This window comes from Grammomys surdaster, unplaced genomic scaffold (genome assembly GCF_004785775.1).
Source record: "Grammomys surdaster isolate TR1022 unplaced genomic scaffold, NIH_TR_1.0 125357, whole genome shotgun sequence".
Lineage (NCBI taxonomy): Eukaryota > Metazoa > Chordata > Mammalia > Rodentia > Muridae > Grammomys > Grammomys surdaster.
The window spans coordinates 837,042-864,703 of record NW_021620229.1 but is presented as its reverse complement, the minus strand read 5'-3'; the positions used below and the strand labels follow the sequence as shown (position 1 = coordinate 864,703).

General features: G+C 40.7%; 1 protein-coding gene across 1 annotated transcript in view; it reads right to left on the bottom strand.

The window, feature by feature from the left end:
• The window catches only part of Mtmr6 (myotubularin related protein 6), a 36,996-nt gene extending 10,038 nt beyond the window's left edge, over positions 1-26,958 (bottom strand). The window contains exons 1-7 of the mRNA XM_028785874.1: positions 26,846-26,958; positions 14,595-14,711; positions 11,572-11,734; positions 9,700-9,857; positions 6,811-6,939; positions 2,739-2,873; positions 301-433 (exon numbers count right to left, since the gene is read on the bottom strand). Coding sequence (XP_028641707.1) covers positions 301-433; positions 2,739-2,873; positions 6,811-6,939; positions 9,700-9,857; positions 11,572-11,734; positions 14,595-14,711; positions 26,846-26,869 — 859 coding nt within the window. The 5' untranslated portion in view covers positions 26,870-26,958. The remainder of the gene's footprint in view (positions 1-300; positions 434-2,738; positions 2,874-6,810; positions 6,940-9,699; positions 9,858-11,571; positions 11,735-14,594; positions 14,712-26,845) is intronic.
• Positions 26,959-27,662: the final 704 nt, after the last annotated feature.

The following is a 27,662-nucleotide window of genomic DNA, read 5'->3' as shown; positions in this document are numbered from 1 at the left end:
CCCGATAAACAATTTTTCCCCCCCCCCCCCCCCCCCGCCCCCCGCCGGCCCCGGTGGTGGAGAGAGAGAGAGAGAGAGAAGAAGAGGTAAGAAAGAAGGAGGGGGAGAGGTGGAGGGACTGTTCTATTGGTTTTAGTACTGACTACATATTAAAAGTAATACTTTTAGTATATTACATTAATGTCAATCCTACGATCTCTTTACTCTGTGAGTGGGACAGACAGAATAGTCAAAGCTTTATGTGACTGTCACTGTACCTCCATTGCACAAAGCTCTCTAAAAGGTGTAGAATAATCATACCTTCCAGTAATTTCTGAAGGCTGGATCTCATGACATGAATATTTTCTATTCCAACAAATTGAAATCTAATATTAGAATAGTTGTCTTCATTTTCATAACCTTTTCCAGCTGCTCTGTTAGCCATTGCATTGAGCTAAAATTCAAAATTTTAGAAATTTACAGTCAAATTATTTTATCTTTAATTTATCAAAATGTCATAAAAACACTAAGTCACACTTTATAGGCAGGATAACATTTAAAGAAACTCATCAAAATTGAATAAGCTACTATTTTTTAATAAGCAAACCTGCCATATCACCAGCAGTGCAGACAGGCAGTGTACAGGGAAATGTGTCACACAGAGGAAAGCCTAGTCAAAAAGACTCAAAATTCAGAAAGATAATTCAAGTACTTTCTCATCAGCTTTCCACATTTCTGTGACATCTCAAAATTAAAAAGGAATATTTCCCATCTAAATCTGGATTTAGAGACAGGCAGAGCTGGAAAGCTCAGTTTACAGAATTGTCTGTGAGATCAAACCATAGAGGTCCTGAGAACCAGATGTGAATTACGGTCTATGCCACCACGCTTATCCATGGAGACCCAGCATTGTACCTCAGCTATGTGTGTGTACAGCATCATCCACCAGCCTAGCACAGCTCCAAGAATCGTGCCTCACATAAACTGCTCTCCAGAGGGGAACAGACACTGATCTGAGACACCCTTAAGATTTGGCTTGCTGGCTTCTTTTATAAAGTATGTTACTATAATTACTATTCTTTTCATATGAGTGGGGATAAAGAAAATGACCTAAACTGGGTGAAAGTAGCTTTTCATTAAGTGAATGACCTGTGCTTGGTAGCAAGTACAGGTGAACTGTACCTGCTGGCTCAACAGTTACCCAGCCATCTATGAAGACTGAAGTAAAACTCAGTATGTCCACATTACTACTACCTAATTCTAAACTTAGAAAAGCAAGTGAAAAATATTTCTGTATCCATGACAATTATATAAATAAAAACTATTAAGTCTTGAGCTACAAATCACAGTCAGATATAATCACCTTTTATGTATAATATTACCTAAAAAAGAATCATGAGCTCATAAGTTCCTAGTAACAAGGGAACACAATTTTTATGAGACATGACCAACTCAAGTCTTAGATTATCAATACCAAGTCCTAATTTTTGATACTTTCTAATTTACTCGAATTATTCTCATCGTCTGTGTTCTCCATTGTCTTTTGTAAGACTGTACAGTGATGGCAACCACTGTGCAGCAGCTCTGGCCCCTCTCACAGTGCTGCCTACAATCGTTCTACAGTGCTCACTCGCTTTTTCTCATCGCTTTCTCTTATTTTCTCATCATTCCAGATTTTTGAAGAAATCCTCACTATAATTCTGCCAATGTCCTTTTGTGTATCCCACCAGCTCTGCATGCGATGCTACAATAAAAATCAAAATAAAGTTAGCTCTCACCGTTGAAGATTGTAATTACTCTAATTTCAGGGTCCTATGTGAATCAGCTGTTTACTGTGCACATAAAAAGAAGTAAGGACTCTGGTTTGGTCTCAATGATAAGAATTCAGCCTGGTACCAGAGACAGCAGGAGAACAGCAATGTCCTGTTCATTACAGTTCTCTAGCTCAAAGTTTCCTCATATAGTAACTGTTCCCTCTTTTTTTTCAATCTTTCACATTATGGCCAAATTACTTTAACCCAAAGTGTTTTGTTAATTAACAGTTTTATTAATGAAGAATAAGGTGGGTGCAGTGGTGCATGCCTATAATTCCAGCGTTTGGGAGGTGGAGGTGGGGGATCAAGGTTAGCTACATAGTACAAATGCTACATGAGAGCCTGTCACAAAGAAACTAAGTATCAACAGCAAAAAGGAAAGTAAAGGAGGGGGAGGAGGCATTAAGAATTTCTAAATTTTTATATCTAGCTAATATTACTTTACAATAACATAAGACTTAATATATCCTCAAGAGTTCTATAAGTGGCAGAATGTGGTGGCTCACATCTTTAATTCTAGCACTTGGGAGGCAGAGACAAGAAGATCTCTGAGTTCTAGGCCAGCCTAGTCCAGAGTGAGTTCCATGTCAGCCAGAGCTATACAGTGAAATCATCATGAAAAATCAAACCAAACCAAACCACAACAAAAAAGAAAACATAGTGCCATTTGTCCGTGTGTGTGTATATAGGTAGGTAGGTAGGTACATATATATATATATATATATATATGTATATATTATCTATATATCAGGAGGCAGAAAAAATTATGACCTAGGGCATTGAGAACTTTAGTATCCCTCAAAGGACAGATTTTCTTCATAGTATTAGTCTTGGTTAATTTAAAACTACAATTCAGGTATGTCATATTTGGGCAATTATATTTATTCCCATTAAAAAAAGACATGAAACAATAAGATAGCAGACTGCATAGTATTGGATACATACCTTGGGCCTGGTATCCACAACGTACATGTAGCGGTTCCCTGGGTTGGCTTTACTAATGGCCTGAAGCAAGTGCTCATCCTCTAGGCACCTGGCACTGAAACCTGACAATGGCTGACTACATCGACAAATGACAGCCTAATTTCAAAAAGACAAAAAACAGATTATAAAAAGACTCTAAAGGCTTAAAAAAAAAGACTCAAAGTAGTATAATCAAACACACAATCTATTTAAAAGTTAGAAAGAAATTTAGACAGTATTAACTTTTACAAAATTATTTGATTTAAATACTTCTCAAAATCTAGATGCTGCCTACACTTCCTGTGGTGGTTGCATAAAAATGGCTCCCATAGACTCATAGATCAGAGTGGCATTATTGAAGGTGTGGCCTTGTTGGAATAGCTGTGGCCTTGTTGTAGGAATTGTATCATGGGACGTATTTCAGAAGCTCAAGCCAGGCCTTCTCTTCTCTCTGCCTGCTGATCCAGATGTAGAACTCTCAGCTATTTCTCCAGCACCATGTCTGCCTGCATACGGCCATGCTTCTTGCCTTGAAGATAATGGACCAAACCTTTGAACATGTAAGCAAGCCATAGTAAAATATTTTCCTTTATTCCTGTGGTCACAGTATTCACAGCAATAAAACTGTAAGACGTTCCAATAGTCCAATATTAAATATTCCAGTATTTTATTCTAAGAAAATTAAATTTTCCTTACCTAGTTTGTGTACACACACATCCCCCAAAATTAAACTAGGAACACTGTGGCCCTAAGGAGCAGCACTTGGTAAACTGTCTATCAAGGAGCCAACCCTAAGGAAACATCTGCATTCCAGGTTTTTGATGAGCTACCAGGTACTTTCAACTCAAGTTCAAGTAAAGAAGATGGGTTAACAGTACATATAGAATAAGAAATTTTAAGATTTTTATTTATGAGTGTGTACCTATGCAAGTGCATGCCACTTGTATGTGGTTCCCCTCAGAAGCCAGAAGGGAGTATTCAGTACTCTGGAGCTGGAATTACAGGCAATTTTGACATGGGTGCTGGGAACTCAACTCAATCCTCTGGAAGAGCAGGAAGCATTCTTAACCACTGTAACAGCTCTCTCTCTTACCAGAGCTTTTAATCTTGGCCAGGAGAGATGGTTTGACAGGTAAGAGCACCCACTGCTCTACCAGAGGGCAGCACCTGCATGGCGGCTCACAATCTTTTGTAACTCTAGTTCCAGGGGATCCTCTAAGCACCAGGCACATGCATGGTACACAAACAAACATTCAAGCAAACCACCTACTTGTGTGTGGTGGTTTGAATATGCATGGCCCATAGGGAGTGGTACTGTTAGGAGGTGTGGCCTTGTTGGAGGAAGTGTGTCACTGTGGGGTGGGCTTTGAAGCTCAGTGTGGAAGTGTCAGCTTTCTCCTGGATGCAGTCAGATCAAGATGCAGAATTCTCAGCTCATCTCATGCCATCCCTGCCAGGAAGCTGCCATGCTCCTGCCTATATGATAGTGAACTGAATCTCTGAACCGGTAAGCCAGCCCCAACTAAATATTGCCCTTTATAGAGTTGCCTTGGTCATGGTGTCTCTTCACCAAAATACCACAAAAACATTCTCTAGGTCACATGCTGAAATTCTCCACTGAAACCTCTTGGGCCAGGTCTGCACAGTTCAAACTAAGACAAAGTGTAAAATAAAAATTAAAAAATAAACTTACAGTTGAAATTTTATTTCCCTACTAAAAAACATAAAGCTTTGTATAAAGTGAGACATAAAGATTTAAAAGATAATCTAAGAGGAGGCATATCTGTAAAAAATGAATTAGTGAATATTTTAATTCCTTAAAACATTAAAAGACTGCAAGTGAGGTGGTGTAAGTCTTTAATCCCTGCACGTGGGAAGCAGAAGCAGGCGGATTTATGTGAATTTGAGGCCATCTTGGTCTACAGAGTGGGTTCCAGGACAACCAGGGCTACAAAGAGAAACCTGTCTTGGAACCCCACCCCCACCCCATCCTACCCCTTCCTGATAGAAAAATAAATAGATAAAAGATTTAGAAGCATATATCCCTCTGTAATCTGACCCATGTCACCTCCAGCTTAACTCTACAGAAACATTCCAACAGAGTATCATCAGGACAAAGTGTTACAAGTATAAATGCTTGCATATTTTACACACACACACAAAATACAACCTCAAAAATTACAATGGCAGAAGAAAATGAGAACTATTGTGTTGTTTTTAGTGTTCAAAAGTTTTTCCTAGTTTTCTGTAAATGTTTTTAGTTTTCTATTGTTGGGTGTAGCTGGCATCTTAGTTCTTTGAGCACAAGCAGGGTTTTTCTTGTTTTAAAGGAATCTTGTGTTTCACAGTCCTTGTACACATATTTTTTTGTTTACTAAGTCAACCACAAGTATTTTCCAGCCTACCTTTCCAATAAACAGTGTAATCTAATAGTGTGTCAAAGGTGACCAGGTAACACCCTAGGGCTTAAGGTACTTCAATTAGACTTCTGTTTAAAACTTACCTGCACCAGGTTCTAACAAATATAACAAATATAAGACAAATGAGACCACTAGGACAAGCACGAACAAAGAAACTCCAACAACGGTGCCGTGACACTTGGGGGAAACAGCAGCCTAAGAACTGGTTTGGCAGAGGAAGTGCCTGCTACAGGAAAGAGCTGGGAGAATCTAGCTGCAAGGTCAGAGCACAGCAGCCCGCACAGACAGGCAGGGAGCAGGGTGTGGCTGAGCCTAGGAAGAAGAGCTGTGGCCTCCAGATTCTTCCTCTCTGAGTATTTAGTCTACAGAGAGATTAACCTCAAGACTGGACGCAGCAATGGAGGCGAACAAAGCTGTGAACTTTCCTAAACAAGAGGATGAGCTATAGTCTACCCAGCAGAATGTGAGTACCGACCACCCTTCTTGACTATTACATCACACCAAGCCCTTCTGCTGACACGACATACCAGCCAAAGCACAGCCTCTGTGGGGAAGCCAAATATACAGCAGAAAAATTAAAAAATGCAAAGGCATACGACTTCAGGCAAGCAAACTTCTAAACAGCAAAACATGAGAGGGAGAGACAGCCACACAGAATTCCTACCAAAAAAAGTCTGCCTGAGAGTTGGTGACACCAAATCAGAGAACAGGAAATTGATTAAAGAAATTCAGTAGAGAAAGAACACTTAAATATCACAAGGTCTCAGAAATAAAGAATCTGAGTGTTGACTGAGAAATAGAATTAAGGAATTCTTCCAGAAAACAGAAAGACAAGGAGGCTACACAGGAAATCTATCAACTTATAAAAGCTAAAAAAGAAAAAATACAAAGAAAATCAACAGAGAAAAGAAACTGCTGCAGAAACAGAAAATGCCTTCTCCAATCTGAGATCTGAGTTTCTGGGTAGTCTGTAAATGATATACCAAGGCACAGCACCATGAAATTCCAGAAACCAGGGAAAAAGAAAAATCTTCCGGTGGGGAGTCAGGAATGTGTTTAAAAATCAGTTTACAAAATTGACACACCTCCTCCACCTCCTCTTCGAAGTCCTTTCCCTGTGAGGGCTGCAGACAGAGCCCAGATGCCCTGGGCGCTCTTCCTGTTTTCAGTAATTGCCTTGGCACAAGCAAGCTATCCGATTTCTTTAAGTACATGTAGGACTAAAGGAAACCTGAAGAAAAGAAACAGAACCTATCTATTCACTGGTCCCATTATTAAGAAATTTCTGGAAAAGGAAGGCAGGAAAGGAGTACTTTAGGGTAGTTTTGTTTTGAAACTTCAGAAACACTAGTGAAAAGCCAGCATGTCTCTGTTACCAACATGACAACGGCAAACCTGTGAAGTGAAAGTTAGTATTTACCATCAGGTGTGGTGGCATGTGCCTTTAATCCCAGGGCTGAGGAGGCAGAGGCAGGCCAACTCTATGAATTCAAGGCCAGCCTGGTCTACATTCTGGGACATCTAGAGCTACATACTGAGACCCTATCTCAAACAAAACAAAATGTGTTCATCCAGAAGCTTAGAGCAGAACTTCATTTAGTTTACCTCATTTATAAAGCAGAGAAGGTTCCTACCTCAGTGCCCTGCCGGCAGTAGGATAGGACCGGAAGTCTGCCCTTGCTCCGGAAGTTGGAACTGCCGACGATCACTGGCCGGCTAGCTGACCGGGGAACATACAGCTCTCTGGGATAAGTCTCACAGACCTGGGAATATCAAATGAAAGTACTTAACTCCAATCAGAAACCGTGAGGCTAGTGGAAGCAGGTGGATTAACTGCAGATCTTCACCTCTCCCTCTCTTCCCCCAAATCCAATCCCCCAGTCTCATCTCCAGCTCTGTAGCAGACCTGCTGTGGTCTTTCCTCTCTGCCTCAACTCTCAGGAATCTAAGCAGATCCCGGTGGAACATGTTGCTTTCCTCTCTCCTCCCGACCCCTGAATGCCCACTCCTGGCCCATCCTCATTCCAAAGTGTCCGCCCCAATTCCTAGAAACACATTTTTACATGCAACCCCAGTAACCATACCGATCAGGACCAGAATATTTGCTATTAAGCAACACACAGCCACTATACTCTCCTAGGAGCCAGAGATGAAACAGAAACTGAAGAACACACACTCAACAAAGACAAGTCCAGATGTCCACACCTAGAATTACAATCTTCCTAATGCCAGATCCCCAGACACCAGCATGAAAACACAGTAACAGCCAAGACAGTGTGTCTCCATTAGAGCCAGCAGCCCTGCTACAGCAGGCGCTGAGGAGCCCATCATAGCAGACGACCTTAAAACAGCCCTTATGAATACAACAGAGGGCCTTAAAAAGGAAATCAATACATTCTTAAAGAAATCTATGAGCCGGGCGGTGGTGGCGCACGCCTTTAATCCCAGCACTTGGGAGGCAGAGGCAGGCAGATTTCTGAGTTCGAGGCCAGCCTGGTCTACAGAGTGAGTTCTAGGACAGCCAGGACTACACAGAGAGACCCTGTCTCGAAAAAAACAATAAATAAATAAATAAATAAAATAAATCTATGAAAACACAAAAACAGTAAAAGACCTGAAAGTGGAAAAAGAACTAATAAGGAAAACCCCAAATCAGAGAAGGGTGGAAATGGCAAATTTAGAAACTTGAACAAGAATCACAGGGGCAAGCTTCACCAACTGAATACAAGAGATGGAAGAGAGAACCTCCACCACTGGAAACAAGAAAACAGAAGAAAATGTGAAGTCTAAACAGACTTCTGGCATAAGACATTCAGGAAACCTGGAACACCACGAAAAGACCAAATTGAAGAAAAATAGGAATAAAGGAAGGAGAAGAAACCCAGATAAATGGAACAGAAAATACTTTCAACCAAATCATAGAAGAAAATTCCCCTAACTCAATGGAGATGCCCTCAAAGTACAGACCACCAAATTGATAACTAGAAAAGAAGGTTCCTCAGCTCAAAATAAGCAAAATGCTAAATGTATAGAGCAAAGAAAAAGTTAAAAGCTGCAAGGGAAAATGAACAAATAACATATAAAGGCAGACGTATTAAAACTACACCTGACTTCTCAATGGAGATTCTGAAAGCTACCTGGACAGATGTGCTACAAATACTAAGACACCACAGGTGCCAACCCAGACTAGTATACCCAGAAGACTTTTCCGTCACCATAGATGGATAAATTAAGATATTTCATCATAAAGCCAAATTTAAGTAATATTTATCTACAAATCCAGCCCTACAGAAGGTACTAGACTGAAAACTCCAACCTAAAGAGGTTAGCCATACCCCAAAAGACACAGGGAATAAATAATCCCAAACCATCAAAATCAAGAGGGGAAGTGTATACACACACACACACACACACACACACACACACACAACCATGACCACCAAAATAAAAGGAAACCACAATCATTAGTCATTGACTTCTCTCAACATCAATGGTCTCAATCCTCCATTAAAATCACACAGATGAACAATATAGATTCAAAAACAGGACCTATCTTTCTGCTGTATCCAAAAAAGACACCCTAACATCAAGGATCTATCATGCCAGGGTAAAAAATTAGAAAAGGATATTTCAAGTAAATAGACCTAAGAAGCAAGTGGGTGTATCCATCTTAATATCCGACAAAATAGACTTCAAACTAAAACTAATCAGAAGAATAAGGAAGGATACTACAGACTCATCAAAGGAAGAGTTCACCAAGAGGACTTGAAATTTGTAACATCTATGCAGCAAACACAAGGGCACCCAAGTTCATAAAAGAAATACTACTATAGCTTAAATCACACATTGACCCTCACACACTGATAGTGGGAAATTTTAATACCCCACTTTCACCCATTGACAGGTTATTCAGACAAAAACTAAACAAAGAAACACTGGATCTAATGGACATATAAATAAATGAACCAAAGAGATATTTACAGAACATTTCACCCAAACACAAAAGAATATACCTTCTTCTCAGCACCTCACAGAACTTTCTCCAAAATTGATCATATACTCAGACACAAAGGAAATCTCAACAATATAGGAAAACTGAAATAACACCCTGCATCCTATCAGACTACCATCGATTAAAGCTAGATTTCAACAACAGAAAGCCTACAAAGTCAAGGAAACAGACCAACTCTCTGATGAATGTAAAATAGGTCAAGAAAAAAATTAAAGGCTTTCTAGAATTGAATGAAATGAAAATACAACATACCCACACTTACGAGACATAATAAAGGTGGTTCTAAGAGCAAGTTCATAGCGCTAAATGCCTACATAAAAAGAGGTAACAAACTAGATAAATATTGTGAGGAAAAAAAACCAACCAACCAACCAACCAAACAAACAAACACAAAAGACACCTCTAAAACACTGACAACAGTGAGAGCAGCACGATGCTCTACAGACGGCTGACCCTCCCCACACTGCCCTTAGCACTGTCTTCCGACCTGCTGCAGAGGCTGCTGGCTTACCTTGTACTCTCGGTTGACATCGGACAGTTGCCAGTTTGCATTGGGCACTCCCATTCTCTCATACTCCGCAGCAAGGTCAATAAGCTGCCAACCATTCAGTCGTTCAGTATCATTTTGCTTGGGATTATAAGAAAATGCATAGAGATCTTCATATTTTGCTGCAAAATAGTAAAGGTCAATAGATGAAATATACAAGGCAGTGCACTACAGATAAAACTATTTTCAGGGATTTTTCCTCCTTTTTTCTTTAAAATCTTCAAAGAAGTGGCCAAGACATGAACATACCTGAATCTAAAACTTAAAACAAATGACTATAGTTAAAGGCACTCATATGGACGTAGATTTATGTTATAGCCAAAGGTACCTTAAAAGTTAGATCTTCTATTGCATGCTTTTCCTTTTTCTTCAATATTACATTTGAAAAACACAGACACTTCTTATTTATCCTTTTCCACAAACACACCACAAAACAAAGTACCACAACTAAAAACTAGAAATGACCAGGTGTAGTCCATGCCTAAAGCCCCAGCATTCACAAGTCCAAGGCAGAAGGACTGTGTTTGAGACCAGCCTAGGATATATAGTGGGAGCACATTAAAGAAAGAGAGAGGGTGGGATAACAATAACAAACAAAACAGAGATGGCAAAGAGAGCATGAAACTGCATTACATGCTCTTTTTAAGTTAATTTAATGTGTGGGTGTTTTGTCTGCATTTATGTCTGTGAAACACATTTGGCCCTCGTGCCTATGCAGGCCAGAAGAGGGCATCTGATCCTCTGGAACTGGAATTATAGATGGTTGTGAACTACCTTGGGGGTGCTGGGCATCAAACCCTGGTCCTCTTGAAGAACAGACAATACTCTTAATTATTGAACCATCTTCTCCAGCCCCAGAATTAGCCATTCTTATAGGTCAGTACGGACCCAAACCAGGAAGGACATTGACACACAAACATCTTTGTTATATACCTTGGTTCAACCTAGGACAATGGCATGTATGAGACTCTATGTGCTCAGAGAGAACATGGACCTACTCCTAGATCACTCATGTGGGTCTCCATCTGAACTGCTCAATTGAAATCCAGCCCAATAGGCAATCCGAGTTATGTTTAGGATAGAAACCTTCAGATCCTCAAGCCTGAGTAATGGAAGATTCACTTTTAGGGTTTCTAGCCCTTCCAACCCTCCATTTACTACAATAGGATTCTTTTGTCTCCTGGTTCATCTACCACCCTAGCCACTGCTACTAGAGGACCATGACCATCTGTGGCTTTTCACTTAGTAATACCTCTTCCATTAGTAGAGAAAACCCTAATTAAAAACAAAGTAAGGAGCTAGGGAGATAGGCTGGTTCAGTTCCCAGCATCCAAGTAAAAGGCCAGCTGTAATAGCACATGGCTGTAATCCCAGGGCTGGGGAGATAGAAACAGGTGGCTCCTTGGGGCTCAGCCAGTCTCACCTAAACTGACAAGTCCTGCCTCAGACAATGAAGTAGATAGTTCCTAAGTAAAGACACTGAATCCCGACCTATACACACACACACACACACACACACACACACACACACACACGCTTCTACATCTGCACAAACATGAACATATACACAATGTGCTACTTGATTATCAATCTAAGGCAGTATTATAATACCTTTCCTTATATTATTTCTTCATTGAACATTAATCTTACAGTTCAAAGCATTAGATTCTATAATTTCTAAACCACTGTGGAGAACCAGTGGTGTAGAAACAACTGAGGGGATTGACAGTACATATGAACCTAAATATAACTTAAGGGTAAAATAATGACACTTTAAAGTATCCTGGAAAACCCATCTTGATTGAGCATGAGAGCTGTGCTCTCTAAGAATAATACCTTGTTTTGAGAGTTGTAGCAGAGAGTTATAAATATCATGGCAATCTCTTTCCCTGGGAACAATGAAATGCACAATCCTGAAGTTCTTGCACTGAATCACGAGTGGACATCCAGAAGTGGTCAGAGCAAGTTTCTCCACAGAGGCAATATGGTGGTGTAGTATCTACAGCATAAAAAAACCCCAGTCACCAACACACAAAGCACTGGTATTTGTTCTTCTCTAGACTGCATACATGTTGATGCTTAAATAAAGCCTCAGATGTAAGATGCTATCACATTTAACACATTGCAATGACTTGATGCCTGAGTCAAGAATATGTTGTCATTTCTGTTTCCTCCATGTCAGTAAATGCTGGCCGAGTGAGGGGGCACAGTGTAGCAGCAGAACCAAGGTGGTAAAAAATATGGCCAAGGCTCCCCCTCTGGACTCTGAGTATGCCACACAATTTCCTAGTGTTTCTACTTAGGGTGTAATCTGCATTTTACTTATGTATCATTTGTTTCTCTTGCCTCGAACATGATCTCCACAAGAACAGAGATTTTATGCTAAGATTGGCCATTGTTTCCAAAATACCAAGAATGGAGGTATAAAAACACAGCAGGTACTCAGCCCGGATCTGCAAAGGAATGAGGAATAGGGAAGAAGACAAGATGACAGGTAGCCATGACAACCTTGAAGAAGAAATTGAGAGTACCAGCAATCCTGTGTACCAACACATATAAGATGCTACTGTTAACAAACAAGTGAGGCAGGTAAAGGGTAGTCCAATATGCCAAAAGAACAGGACAACAGAGCAACAAAGTTTTATCATGAAAGAGCTGCAACAAAAGGAACATAGCGACAAAAGGAACGAAGCACCCAAAAAATAGTGCCTAATCCCATGTCATGCCATACACCTAGATCTCTCCCAGGTGGCTTAGGAACTGCCGAGTGGGCAATAAAACAAAAGTGTCTGAAGAGGAAAACAGAGGGAACTTCCTTACACTGACATGCAGAAGTTTCTTAACTGTACCACACATGAACAAAAACATAAAAGAAAAAACTGAACAATTTCTGTTAAAAATGTAAACTTTAATAGAAAGACAGGGACATAAAAGCATACAAAAGACTAGCTATTACTGAGACAAATACAATCTGATAAAGTGTTAAAACCCAGAACTTTTATAAAACCAGAAGACAGGGCTGGGGATGTCACTCAGTCAAACCTGTCCCTTACACAAAAATTAAAATAATTTTTAAAAGTCAATAAATAGAAATAAAAAGAACAGATAATTCAACAGAAAGAAAACCCACAAACCAAAACATGTGCAGGGATGACTTCTCTGTCCTCAACAAGAGAACAGTCAGTTGCTCATCTGAATTAGATAGGTAGGCATCTGTACGGTGGCCATGCCAGTGTTGCTGAGGAATTGGGAAAATGTGACACCCCACTATAAGGAATAGCCTGGAACAACCATTTGCAGCCACAATATGAAAGTTTAAACATGTGTTTTTATAAGACCTAGCCATGTCTTCTTACTCCCAGGAAAATGTCCAAGAGAAACACCAGAATGTGTATAGAAAGAAATGCCCCACGAGATGTTTGTGGAGTTGACATTCAACATCACAGAATTTGGGGGTGGTGTCAATAGTTTCATCCCAGTTAAAAAAAAACAAAAACAAAAACAAAAAAACCCCAAAACCCCAAGCTTAATTTTGCAACCCCTCCATCCCACCCACTTCACTGCTAATAATCTATAGACTACAAGTATTTCCAGTATAATGTATTAACCCATTAATCCATTTTATATTATACTAGACACAGTGAAAATGAGAGGCCCCCGGGAATGTCACTTTTTATTACACTATGCAATTTCCTAGAGAAACAATCAGGATCTGTTTGTGACTTGATGATCAGCAACCCACAGCATTTTAACCAGATTCCTGCAGCAGGTGATCTTGCTGCAATAGTACCAGAAGTGGCTACAAAATTATTTCAGTAGTATAGTATGTTAACTCCCAATGGTACCATCGATACATTGTGTCTATATGTGTAAAATGATAAATTTGTGTAATAATAAATGACAAAAATGACCATATATTTAATATATCATGACATATTTAACTTTTTCTTAATTTATGTACTACTCCTGTGCAACATGATTTACCTGTACGTTTATTTTTCAAATTGTAATCTGAAAAATAGAAAAGAAAAGGAGAGCTGGAGCTATAGCTCAGCAGTTAAAAGCATGTACTGGTCCTGCAGGACCTGAGTTCAGTTCCCTGCATCTATATCAAGTGGCTCAAACCACCCGTAACTCCAGTTTCAGAGATCTGATGCTCTCTTCTGTACTTCAAGGGCACCGGAAGTCATACATGCACATACTCCTACACAGAAATACACCCACATACATAAAAACAACTCAGCGGATGAGTGGACCTATACAGTTCAAATCTGACATGTTACTGAAGTATCCACTGCATGCTATCTGCATATGTACACATACACATGTCCTTAGAAGTATGCCTGTAATGCAGTATTTGGACATATATACAAAATATTTGCATAAGTATAGTACAAAGTTTAAAGTTACAAAAGAAAAATCTCCTACCTGTAATTAGGCAATAAAATGCTATGGAATATAATATACAATCCATATGGTTGCTAATATGCACAAACATTACCTTGACTTTAAAAAAAAACTAAAGGAACAAAGAGGCATTTTCTAAGTTTTTACAGAGGTTAAAAGAGTCTGGTATTCTACATAATTCCATATTACAAGTGGTGTAAATTATTCATAGAAAGGAGGAGTCACTTGAAAATAGAAAAAAAAATAATTGATCTCTGAGTAGTTACACATGCCTGTAATCCCAGCTCTCTAGAAGATATAGGAAGTTCAAGGTCAGCCTGGGATATATAGCAAGACCCTGTCCAAAACAAAAACAACAAACACAAAAACCTAACAAAAAATTGGTAGAGATAAATAACTAGAGAATAAGTAACGAGCCTACTGTTATTGCAAAGGTAGACAGTCCACCTTACCCAGGTTTCTTTTTGCTGAGCGTCAATAAATAATAGGTGTGTGGCCGTAAGATACAGTGTTCCTGTCAGTGACTTGTTGTTGGTACTAAACCGGTCAAGTAATTTTACTTGTTCAACCTAAGAAAGAAAAAAAATGTTATTTTTCATATCGAAAGTAGGTTACTTTTTATTTCTGTTGCTATAATAAATCATCCTGAGTAAAAGCATCTTAGGGGAAGAACAGGTTTATCTGGCTTATCCTTCCAGGTCACAGTCCACCACTGAGCGAAGTCAGGGCAGAAATCTGAAGCACAAGGCATGGAGGAACACTGCTTGCTGGCTCGCTCTGTAGATTCCTTGCTTGATCACAGGCTAATGCTTAGAGGGCTTGCTTTCACAGCCCAGTACCATCTGCCCAAGGAATGGTGCTGCCCAGTGTACAGGGCATCAATCATTATCAATTACCAACCAAGACAATCCCTCACAGACAGACCCACAAACCAATCTAATCTAGACAATTCCTCAGTTAAGGTTTCTCCTTTCTCTTAACCCTACACTGACTTAACTGAACAATTAAGGCTAACCAGGACAGTAGTATAAATAATTTTTTTTCTAATCCCAGGAACTACATGCATCATTATCATATCTTTCCTCTTTTTTTGTCCAAAAACACAAGAAGTTGCTTAATGTTCAGGGTAAAATGTCTTGCTTCTTGAAGGAACAGACACACAGATATTTAGATGCTAATGCAACCCAGGGAAGATTTGAAGAAACGTCAGCACTGTTGTACAAGGAGCAAGAAGTGCAGTGTGAGTAAGCTAAGTTCTTTCCCCCCTAAGAGCCCACTTTCTAAAGAGAGCACGTATAGTATCTGTTGGGTAGCAGCTTCCATACTTAAGGAAAGCTCCTTAACCAGGAAGTAAACAACTCCAGATAGCTTCAGGAAGTCCCTGCAACTGAGCAGATTCTCTAAGCAGCTCCCTCCCAGAGTAGACAAAAAAGCTGCTTAGAGTCATTTGCAACCTGCAAAGATTCTGAGACCAGACCCATACTACCTGGAAGAAAACAGAAAGCAGCTGAAATATCTAGAAAAGGTTTAAAGCAACTAACTCACTTAGATCAGACACTCTCCAACCTTTTTCGCTGCCTGCAGGCTGTGCAGTGAGTTCCAAGTTTCTAGGTTTTGTGAAATGTAATGAGTCCTGGGGTGGGCTTTGGTGATGCAGCTGTCTTGGAGTCATATGTGATTTTGTAAGTAACCTCTCACCCACATTCCTGTAACTCCTATAAAATGCATGGTTCACCAAGTTGGACTTTGGTGGTATTTACACTTTGTTCTGTTATGGGCTCCTATCTGAGGTGTGCAGAGATGTGTGTAGTGTCTCCCCAAGTTCTGTTATACAACACTATACAATTTTACCTTAAGTGGAAAATCAAGTGATCACATAAAGTTCCAGAAGTACACTACTGAGAAAATTCACTTAGGAAACCACAGCCTGCAAGCTCCAAGTCATGGTCTATATTCCCCTCACTGCTGTACCAAACTGGACAGATGTGCAGCTAGCTCTGGCTCTTGCTCTTCTACAAGGCTGTTCTCTGCTCAGCAGAGGACAAGTGGCAAGCATTCTCCTATACTCACTGATGCCCCACCTTCTAAGGTAATTCTTACTTAGAAAGTTAATTTGTTACTTATGTCACTTTGTCTCTTTCTTTGCCAAGTTCCCTGGCACAAACTATCCTAAAGTTAGCCAGGAGACTACAGCTTTAAAATTTAATGTAAAGCTACATCACAGGAGGTTGTGGACAATTCTTTAAATTGTGTAGATCTTCAAATCAAAGAGTTCACTATTGTATCATTAATCATCTCCTTCCTCTTCCTCCTCCTACTCTTCCTCCTTTACCACCTCCTCTTCTGAATCTTCCTCTTCTTTTTTAGTTTTTCTAGACAGGTTTTCTCTGTGTATCCCTCACTGTCCTAGAATTTGATCTGTAGACCAGGCTGGCCTTGAACTCAGAGATCTGCCTGACCCTTCCTAGTGCTGGGATTAAAAGCATGCACCACCACATCTGGCTTTTATCATTAATTCTATACTTTCCTGATATGTTTATTTTTCTCTTAACAGCTAAAGAACAAAATACTATCATTATGAACTGATTATCCCCAAAGTAATCAATCAGCTTCTCACCTTTCTTCATGTCCTATTACTTACTACCATGGGGAGAATTCTTGCTTGTAACATCACCATTTAAATGAGTTAAAACTTAAATGTAACTTTAAAAACGTAATATAATACTTTATTTTCATGATTAAGACAATAAATTTAGTGTAGATACTTCCCACTGGAAACTCAGAAGTATGGTCTGACATACAGCTCAGGTCAGACAGTGGACCTGACATCTAACAAGTGATCATTTTACACTGACATCAAGAACACAGGGGAGCCCGGTGTGGTTTTGCATTGGGGAGGCTGTGGAAGGAGAATCATGGGCTCAAGGCCAAGGGCAAGGGTAGAGGTGAGGGTGGGGGAGGAGTAGGAAAGCTTTTTGCTCCATAAAGGTATCTTTAGAAAGTCAACATTTATTTCTATGTTTAGGGCCATTTCTCCCTCAAGTTAAAAAAAATGGCTTCATTTAGCTATACTGAAAATTGGAACTTCAATTTAAATATCTTTAAAGACAAACAGGACCAACTACTTACTGTCTATTCCTCTCCAACTGTCAAGAATTGTCAACACCACACCTGGCTCCCCTGTGTTCTTGATGTCAACAGAAAATGATCACTTGTTAAACGTCAGGTCCACTGTACGACCTGAGCTGTATGTTAGACTATATTTCTGAGTTTCCAGTGGGAAGTATTTACACTAAACTTATTGTCTTAACTATGCAAATAAAATCTTATATTATGTTTTATTTTTATTTACATTGGCTGGAAAGGGACATAGTCAACCAGTAACTATGACCAGAACACCACAGGCTCTCTTAATTTACTTTCTTTAAGAAGAGCAGCAGTGACCCTGCATGGAGCTAAGTGTTATGGGAAAGTATCAAGACCACTGGAAAGGTCAATGATTTGTAGAACTTCAAAGAGCTCCTCAGAAAAAATAAAAGAGAGTTTTAAAGGGTGGGGCTATGAACAAACAGGAAGTCAACTTTAAAAGGAAGTCCATGAGAAGTTTCTTGGTTTGTAAATCCTTAAAAGACAGTAAATTTGTCTCACCTAAACCTCAAATTGTGGTACATTTTTTTCTGTAAGGTACAATTTCTTACAAAGCTTGTCTATACGAGAAACAGTCTCTCAGTTTTCATTCTGATACTCCTGGTCCTTCACTACTCTGTTTTCCCAGTACATACTATGTCCTATGTTGCACTGGCCTCCTGCAGTGCCCCAGTCAGGGAAGTGCAGCTTATGTCTCTACCAAAACTAGTGCACATAGACAGCCGGTTTCAAAAATAGGAAAAAAGTCAGGAAGGCATCTTACACACCCAGATGAAGATTCATCTGCTATTCACTATTACTTTTGCTCAAGGGCCCATTCCCCTTTGGGGAGGGGTGTCAGGGAGATAGTTTTGCCAGGTAGCCCAGGCGGCCTTGGATATTTTCAGCCTCTTGCTGCAGCCTCCTGTGACCTGGGACGGAGGCACGACAGGCAGGCTCACTTTGGGAGCTAAGGCTCTATTCTCTATATGAATCTCATTCATTACCATTATTTCAGCCTGTTTGCTAGTGATCCCCGGAATCTGACTGAACTCTGAGTTCTTACTGTCTGCTACCCACATAAGAGTACTTCCTGACATAGTATTATGATGAATGCTTGACATATATTATTAATTTTCATTTTCACAACCCCAGTAGCACTTACTACCTACATACAACTGGACACTACATAGAACCAGGACAGCAGTTCCAACTTTGTGCGGTCTGATTCCCAACTGACCACTTAGCCAGCTATTATGCTATCTGCACTTGAACATCTTAAGAGTCACACTTTGCTCGTTTCCCTCCTCCCTCTCAGTTTGCATTTCATACGTGACTAATGTCCACATCAAGTTGTCAGCACTAGAAACCATCCTACTGACTTCTTGACTCACCTACTCAGCTACTTCAAGCACTGCTCCTTCCACCAACATCATAGGACTTAGTATGCTAAAGTGAAAGCATGCTCATGTGTCTGTTTCTCCTGCTGAAAACTAGTATATATCTCAGGACAAGCACTGTCTCTTTTTTTCTTCCTGAATCCCTCTTGGTGGCTAGAATAGTATTTGATACAATGGATTTTTACTCACTTCAGATGAACTGCCACAGAGAGCTTACTTCTCAGAACAGAAAAACAAATGGAAGATGGCCACAGTATACCAGTGGTCCCTTGCTGAAATCATTAAAGAGATTTATAAAATAGGATTCTTCTTTATCTCATTATTCTGTTATTTTCCTATGCTGCCTTTACCTTCTACAGTGGCTGACCAGGAAATACTCATTCAGGAATCCGTGTATGAACCATAAATTAAAAATAAGTAGAAAAACTGCTAGGGAACAGATTGTTAAACTTGCTCTACTATCTGTCTGTCCATCCATCTATCCACCTCTTTACTTTGGCAATACAGTTCTTACTGGGAAGTCTAATTCTCTGTCCCCATATCATTACTCAGAGAAAATTTCTGTTTTAGAGTACTTTATAGAATACTTCACAAATGCTTTCTCTGAGCACTATGGAAAACTATGGGATTCTTATGGGTCTACATCAAGGTGAAAATTCCAGTCGAAAATAATGCAATAATCTATATGCATACTTCCTGCCCTCAAAGTTGGATCTTTAAATTTGGTTAGCTCTGTTCAAGATTCAAGGTCCAGTTGTTCATTGGAATAACCTCCCAAACTGCAAAGGTGTCAGTCCCCCGCCACAACTCAACTCTACCATGTGATGGAGGAATAAGACCAAGACAGTATTTAAGAAGTTCTGCTCATTCTTACCCAACAGTTTTCCTTCTACTTCTCAGTCTGAATTCTCCCCCTGCTCCTCCTCAACTCACACACCTTTAGACTAGTGCCCTAAATACTTAAGGTTTAGCATGTCTAAATCTCCCACTTTTAAAATGATTTTATTATAATGTTAGCCCTTTAAAAAACACAGACAGGCATGCACTCTCACTCCAAGTTCTTGAACATGCACATAAATACATAGTACTAAGAAAAGGGAATTTACTAGTTCTCTCAGTAAAAAATCTATTGACTATAAACTCAAGGTTAATCTATTTGGTCTCATTTCCATGTCTTTAAAATAAAAGCAACTACTCCTAAGAGAGGACCAGATTAGATAATGAATGCCAAGTGTTGTACCCTTTGTGCCCTATAAACAGAAGCAATGAGATGCTGAAATAAACTAAATAAATGCTTGCAAAAATTACTGCAGTTATCTGGTAAGGCAGCTTGAGGCTGCTAGTCCTCATTTTAACTAAGTTCAAAATGAGAAAGGAAAAATGTACATGGTGTTTAAAAACCAATTTCAAGGGCCAGCAAGATGGCTCAGCAAGTTAAGAAGCAAGTTAAGATCCATCTGAGCCTGATCATCTGAGTCCAATTTGTAGGTCCACATATGGTGGAAAGAGTGAACAGACACAAGTTATCCTTTGACCTTCACACACGTGCCATGGCACATGTGTGCAACAGTACATATCCCTCATCCCACCCTGTCCCACCTCCACACAAAATAATTTGTTTAAAAAAAAACCAAGAAAATTTAGTACTTAATGTACTATAAAGCTGTAAAATACACTTTCTCTAATGCCTAGTGTTGAGAACAAGATTTAAAGCACTCTCTTCACTGAGAGTAATACAGAGAAAATGGAATTCTCGGTGCAGGAGACACACTAGCATTTCATCTGATGAAGAAACACAAACAGGCCTTTAAGTGAAGTAGTCCATGATAGGTACTGACAGCAGCACTGCAGTATCAACACAGAGACAATGTGGGGCTGGGTAGGTGTAACCATCACAGAGTAAGAAACCTTGTAGGTGTGGCTGGGAGAGATAATGGAGCCTGGAGGAAACAGGGCAGATAGGAAGCCCATTTTTGTCTAATAACAGAACTGGTATGAAAAGAAAGAAAAATCTGAAATGAAGGGATACTGTTTATTCATTATTGTTGACTTGTCAGACCGGGCAGACAGGAGAAAGTGAGTTAGCAAAGCCAATCATGAGTACAGTTGATGGAGAGTTAATCACTACTTTAGAAAGAGCCAGGTTACATCAAACCAAGGAAATGCAACACTGTAACTCATAACATCTAACCAGCAGCTTCTACAGTGTCTCAGCATATGGACAGAGCAAATGAGGACATTAATCTGAAGTTAAACCAGGACATTTACTTTCGGCTTGAAGTTCTGGAGAAAGAGTAGTTTGGGAAACACACTCATTATTCTGCCCTTTATTGCAAATCTTCCTCCAAAATCTTTTCTTTGGTACAATTATTGAAAAACAAATTAAAAGCCACACCAGAGCTCATTGGCGCCTTCCCATTTCTCCCAGATATTTTAAGGCACCTGTTTTAGAAGCAACTACAACTATTTTAGGTCGCTATTTGAGGTACCATAAAACAGCCTCAGGATCCTTAGGAAGCAAAAGGTAAATGGGGAAAGACAAATGGCAAAAGAACAAAAAGCAATGGGGCAAGGAGAAAGAAACTGGGAGGTGTGGTCACTCTGTGGCTTACAGGAGAAATTCAGACTTAACTGATTAAGACACTGGATATGAAAAACACAAGCCATCATACTCAGAAAATTAGAGTATAAGAAGTTCAGACACCTGTTTTTCCTTCTCTTCGAGCAAACTTCTGTGATCAAGACTAGCAATTACTCTATAGCTCCGTTATGCTGTGGGCTGTGGCTCCTGTGCAGAAAGCGGTCAGCTACTAGGAGGCCTGTGCTCCCTCTCTCTAGCTATATAGCTCCTGAGACTTTACAGAATCTGAGAAAAACCAGCTGTGGATAAGAAAGAGGACTTTACACTGGCATGCGTGAGGCAGACAGTAAGTGAGGGCATTGGCTCTGCGATCCTGTGTCCTCAGCTCGGAGGACGTCTGGCAGCGTACATTATTAGTGAAGCAATTATGGACTTCTTAAGAAGGAAAAAGAGTATTATTGAATCATAAATCCAGTGGGAACTTTTCAGTTCTATTTCACTTTGCTCTTCTGCAATGTTGAGCACACAGCTTCTTATCTCAGAGTGAAAGCAAAGATTTACAAAGGCAGCTAACCACTCCATGGATAAAGGCACTTGCTGCCAAGCCCAATGTACTGAGTCCAACCCCAGGACCCATGTGATAGAATAGCCTTCTCCTCTAAGTTGTCCTCTGACATCTACATGTACATTTTAGTGTCCCCCACACACACATAAACACACTTTAAAAGATTTTACAGTGGCCTTCAAAAGTCTGCAGTAAGTTGCCTGTCTCCTGATTTTAATAGTCTGTAGGCATCTCCTTAACCCACTGTGCTCCAGCTTTTCTCATGAGTTCTTAGCTGCTAGCCCTGAAAGGGCAATGTTCCCTCTGTTGGGAACCCCCTTCCCCTGTTGGGAACAGTTCCACATTTAACTCACAACTTTCTGCTGTGCTCCCTCCTCCGTGGTACCCAGGTAATCTCCAGGGTACCTGCTCATTTTATTTGCTCTCTCAGCATGTACACCATCGAACACAGAGTAGACCCTATCCATCAACTCTACTGTTGTTCTCTTGACTCCAAAACACACATTCTCATCGCAGCTCTTGTATTTCGCTGTCATTCGCCTGTTTTCCTAGTATGTACAACAGTACCTGGCCCAAGCAGAAGGCAGAGAGGGGCACAGTGGGCACAGAGAGGGAATTAGGGCTGGAAAAATGCTCTCTGTCCCTCTGACTCTCAGCCTCCATTTTATTGACCCTTTCCCACCTCAGCATTGCGACTTCTGCATGCACCTTTCTGCAGGGCCTTTGGCTCTAACATTCCTTTACTTCTCAGTGGAGTCTCGAAGTATTCCCTTACACAAGTTCACCCCAACGAAGACTTTCAATGATTACCTAGACATCCATATATGCTTCTCTTCCTCAGACTTTCCCCTAGCTTAACATCCTCATGATTAGCTGGCTACTACACAAAACCTTACCACCTAGTTTCTCTCATCCATCTCTTCGTCTCCGCGCTTGCTCACACTGCCCTACCTTCACACTCCAATCTCTTCCCTAGATAACTATTCTGTTAGGAGAGGTGTGTGGTGGTGAAGAGAAAGGCTTTATATGTGAGAGACCTGAGGTTCAGAACCCACCTCCTATCAGCAACCAGTAAGCCAATAATTAATTCCTAGTCAGCTAACCGAGACAGGGCAAGTTATTTAATGTTGACAAACCACAGGTTTCTCACCTGTAACCTGGGATGGTTATTAACAGCCAAAGTGGTGTCCTACTTGGGGCAAGTATTCAAGTATGCCTCAAAATCTAAGATCTCAGGGGCCGGAGAACTGGCCTGGTGGCTAAGAGCACTTGTTGCTCCTACAGAGGACCTAGGTTTTGTTTCCAGCATCCACATGGTGGCCCACATTCATCCGTAACTCTAGTTCCAAGAGGCAGAATCCCTTCTTCTAAACTCTGTGGGCAATAGGCATGCAAAACACTCATACACATGAAAATCTTTAAAGCCAAAACTGAGGGTAGAAAGATGGGTCACTAGTTAAAAGTATTTGTTGCTTCAGCACACAAACAGCATCTCAGTAACTGCAGTTTCAGGGAATCTTGTCCTCTTCTGGTCTCCTTGGGCACCAAGCACACACATGGTGCACAAACATATGTGCAGGCAAAATATCTACACATAAAATGAATGAATCTAACAAAAAAAAATAGTAACAATAATTAAAAAAAACCAAACCTTAAGGTCTCAAGGCTGGGGGGATAGTTCAGTGAGTCAGAGTACTTACTCTGCAAATACAAGGACCTAAATTTGAATCCTCAGCATCCATGTAGAAAACCAGCCATAGTCATGTGTGCCTCTGGCCCCAACACTGGGAGATCTAAAGAGTTCAGCCAGCCTATCTGAAAGGCTGAACATCTGGTTCAGTAAAAGACTCTGTTTCAAGGCAAATGTGATATAAAAATAGGATGACACAGCTAACAACTGAATGTTGGAGCTAGAGGGTTATTTAACTTGATAGCAGAGGACACGCAAATGATAACTCTAAACAATACAAAAACAAAAATACAAAATGATTACTTATGGTAAATCTAAGAAGGGAAACCCTTTTAGTTAGTTTTCTAAATGAATACCAATTTAACAATTTTATTACAACTGTTTATGCTAGGAAGAACATACCTTGCCTTTGGAGTTAGACATTAGTTTAAATTCTAACTGCTATACAGGGATAACCTGACCGGTCATTCAAACTTACTAATTTTTTCCTTGTCTATAAATGGAGATTCTAAAACCACTGGCAGGATCCATTTTAAAATCAATGATGGCCCTAGTTCCATGTCTATTGCTGTGATAACACACTCTGACATAAAGCAAGGGTTTATTTGGCTTAAAATCACAACCAACATTGTGGGGAAGTCACAGCAAGAACGTGAGAACGCTGGTCACATCTACAGTCAAGAACAGAGACAGAATGCATGCACAAATGTCGTCCCCTTGCTTCCTCGACTTTTATACATTCAGGATCCAGACCACAAAATGCTGCTGCCCACATTCGATGGACCTGCCCACCCCAAGCTAATTAAGACACAAAGAAAAAAATCACTCACAAGCCAATGTCCTTCACTGGAACCTCCTTCCCAAGTGATTCTACCTTGTGTCAAGTTGATAATTAAACGTAAGCATCATGGTGATGAGAGCTAATGAACTAACATATATGTGAAACGTGAACATTGGGAAATTATGACAATATTACATAACTGTGCCCACTGGTATAATTGCCTAACAGAAGGTAATCATTACTTTTCAAAAATAGCTGTTAAACAACATTAAAAAAATCACTGTACAGTCATACATGATCATAGTCAATTAAAAATGTTTATTACTTTTACTTGAGGGGTGGGGTGGGCATGCACAGGCCAAGAAACCTGTGTGGAGGTGAGAGAGACTCTTTCAGAAGTTAGTTCTGTTCTTCCACCGTGTGGGTTCTGGAGAACCAGTTCAGGCTGTCAGGCTTGGCATCTGGTCCCTTTATCCACACAGCCATCTTGACAGCCCTACAAACAATTTCGATCATACCAACTAAACTATACTGAGTTTAAAACAATTTTTGCAGCAATTTAAATATGTCTAGATGAAGAGTATGCATAATAAAAACAAAAGCTTGGCTATGTTCAAAGCAATTTTGAAAGACTATGCTCTTTTCCCAAACCATAATTTAAGGAAACGGTAGAGTCTCTATAACAATTATCAGACTATATTGTGAGGTTCATGTTGCTCTTGCTGTGGGATGCCCAGTATCAGTCAAGGGTGTACATGCTAGTTCCCAGAAAACCTCTGTTTCACTACAGTCTACATACACCCACTTAAGACTATTCTAGAAAAATGCCTTCTTGCCACAACAGTGACACAAAATAACAAAGGAGCTCCCTTAAGAAGCAACTTCAGTTGGAAACCAACTGGAAATCTCTTAACCTTTAAAAAGATGTAAAGAAGTCACATCTAAAACACGAGCAAAAAGCAGCCTGGGCCCACCAAGAAAAGTAAGGTTTAATCAAGAACAACCTTCAAGATCATACAGCTATACACTCCACAGGCCAGATCCTTTCCTCATAAATTGACAGAGGTGATTTTTTTAACTAATGAAGGGCGTCATCAAGATTTTCCCACCAGTGCTCACTCTCATCATTCACTTAGGAATAGGGTGTGTTTAATTCACTAGATTCCATTTGCTTTCACTGATATCTCTCTCTCTCTCTCTCTCTCTCTCTCTCTCTCTCTCTCTCTGTGTGTGTGTGTGTGTGTGTGTGTGTGACAGAGAGACAGAGAGAGAGAGAGAGAGAGAGAGATTGAGATTGATTCTCAGCAGTAAGCAAGCAATGAGGTTCAGAGTAGAAGGCAGTTTCTGAGCCGACAGCTGTTAAGGCCCTGTGACGGGGACAAGAAGGGCTCCCATGCCCACTCTCACTCTCTTTCCTGCCTTAGCACCTTCTGCTGGATATCGAATCATCTTCCCATTTTCAAATTTTAAGTGTCAGCAACTTAAACTTCCCCTCTCTTTAAAGGAAAAAAAAATCTTCCAGGCAGTAGTAGTGCATACCTTTAGTCCCAGCACCTGGAGTCAGAGGGAGATAGATCTCTGTAAACTCAAGGCCCAGCCTAGTGTACAGTGCAAGTTCCAGGACAGCCGGGGCTACACAGAGAAACCCTATCTGGAAAAAAACCAAAATTTTGGAAAAGAAGCACCTCCACATTTACTACAAATAGTGTAGGCAAACTCCAAAATAAATCCTAACAAAAATTCATGTTATCCAAAACACAGGAGTTGTGAAGCATTTTAAAGAACAATGAAGAAAAAAAATTAGTTTGTTCCCAAACGACTTGTAACTTTAAGACCTTTAGAACAGGCAGTAAGTGACAGTCAAGGCCCTGGCAAAGCCCAGAAAGTTGCTTTTTTTCCCATCTTAAAAGGTTATTCAAACCCTTTGATCTCCATTTCTGTTTTGGCCCCTTCTGAGGCTGAAGTCTGGCCATTCTCTGAATTCTTTTCACACAGAAAAATTAAGCACAGACTTGACAAGCAAGCTCAGTTATAGGAAAGTTCCAAAGACCTTTTACAATATGACACAGCCTTTCTTTCCCCATCTGCATAACTGCTGTCAAGTTGGCTCCTTACACTTAGGACAATGCCTAAAGTTGGAAGCACAAAAGTATCAACTCTAAGTGGCTGGAGAACTAGAAAAGTGAGTGGCCTCCGATGCGCTAACATTTACACCGCGAAAAGAGCGGGCGGGGCACTTAAACCAGAGCAAGACTGGTTCATGAACAACAGCACAGCACTGATGGAAACTGGACTCACCCGACTTGGGGCGAGTCAGGCGGCGATCGGCCGAAAGCCCCCAAACTAAAAAGCAGCCCCAGTCTTGTTCAAAAGAGCAAAGCTCGCTGGGCGGCTGCCGTTTGCCGACTCCCCAAGCACCTCCTGCCAAGGCGCCTGCGCCGTCCACACGGCCTCCGCACCCCCAAACTGCCGGCCCGCAACGGAGGCCCCGCACCCCCAAACTGCCCGTCTGCCTCTGCGGGATGGACCCCGGCAGCTGCGAGGATCTCCCGCCAACTACCTTGGTTGTCCGGATGTGCTCCATCCCGGGGCGACGCCCGCAGGCAGCTGGCCTCAGGAGAGCACCATAGGGAGAGAAACGGGGCGGTGACAGCCACCCGCAGGAACTCCCTCAATCCGGCAGCGTCAGCCACCCCGCCGCCGGCGGCCAGTGCGCAGGCGTCGTCTGACAGCACTGTCGCCTAGAAACACTTCCGCAAATCCCAGCCACAGAGGGGATCCTGACAACAGGCAGAGCGTCGCCCATCGAGATCGTGAGCTATCTGGGTCGCACGCATGGCCTATCTACAGACAGGGCTGTAGCGCCCTCTCTGATGGAGGACTGGTATTGCCCCGGCCGACCAAGCTGACCTATGTATTCAGCTTGACAAGGACCAGCTTGTCAAGGCACTAGAAGACTTTTCTAGGTTTAAAGATATATCCTGACCAAAAGGAATTTTCTAGTGAGTGCGAGACTGGATGCCTCTAAATTCCATTACCATGCCAGGTTAAATTACATTTAGAAACTCATGGAGCACTGGGCTCCAGTAATAAACTATTAAAATCTATTATGATTATCAGTATTAAGTCTGAGTACATTTTATATGGTCTTTGTTGCCAAGTGGCAGGATATAATTTTTACAGGTTTGTAGATAAGGCTGAACTTTAATTTGAGATGCTACATGAATGTCTTTTTTATTTGAAAGATATTGCTCAGGGTTGGAAAGATGGCTTATCTGTTAAATTCTTATTGGAAACTTTTCTGACCTTTGTTTTTTGTAAATAAACAAAAATGGCTGGGGATGGGCAGTCTGCCTCCCTAACTGATAGCTGGTGTG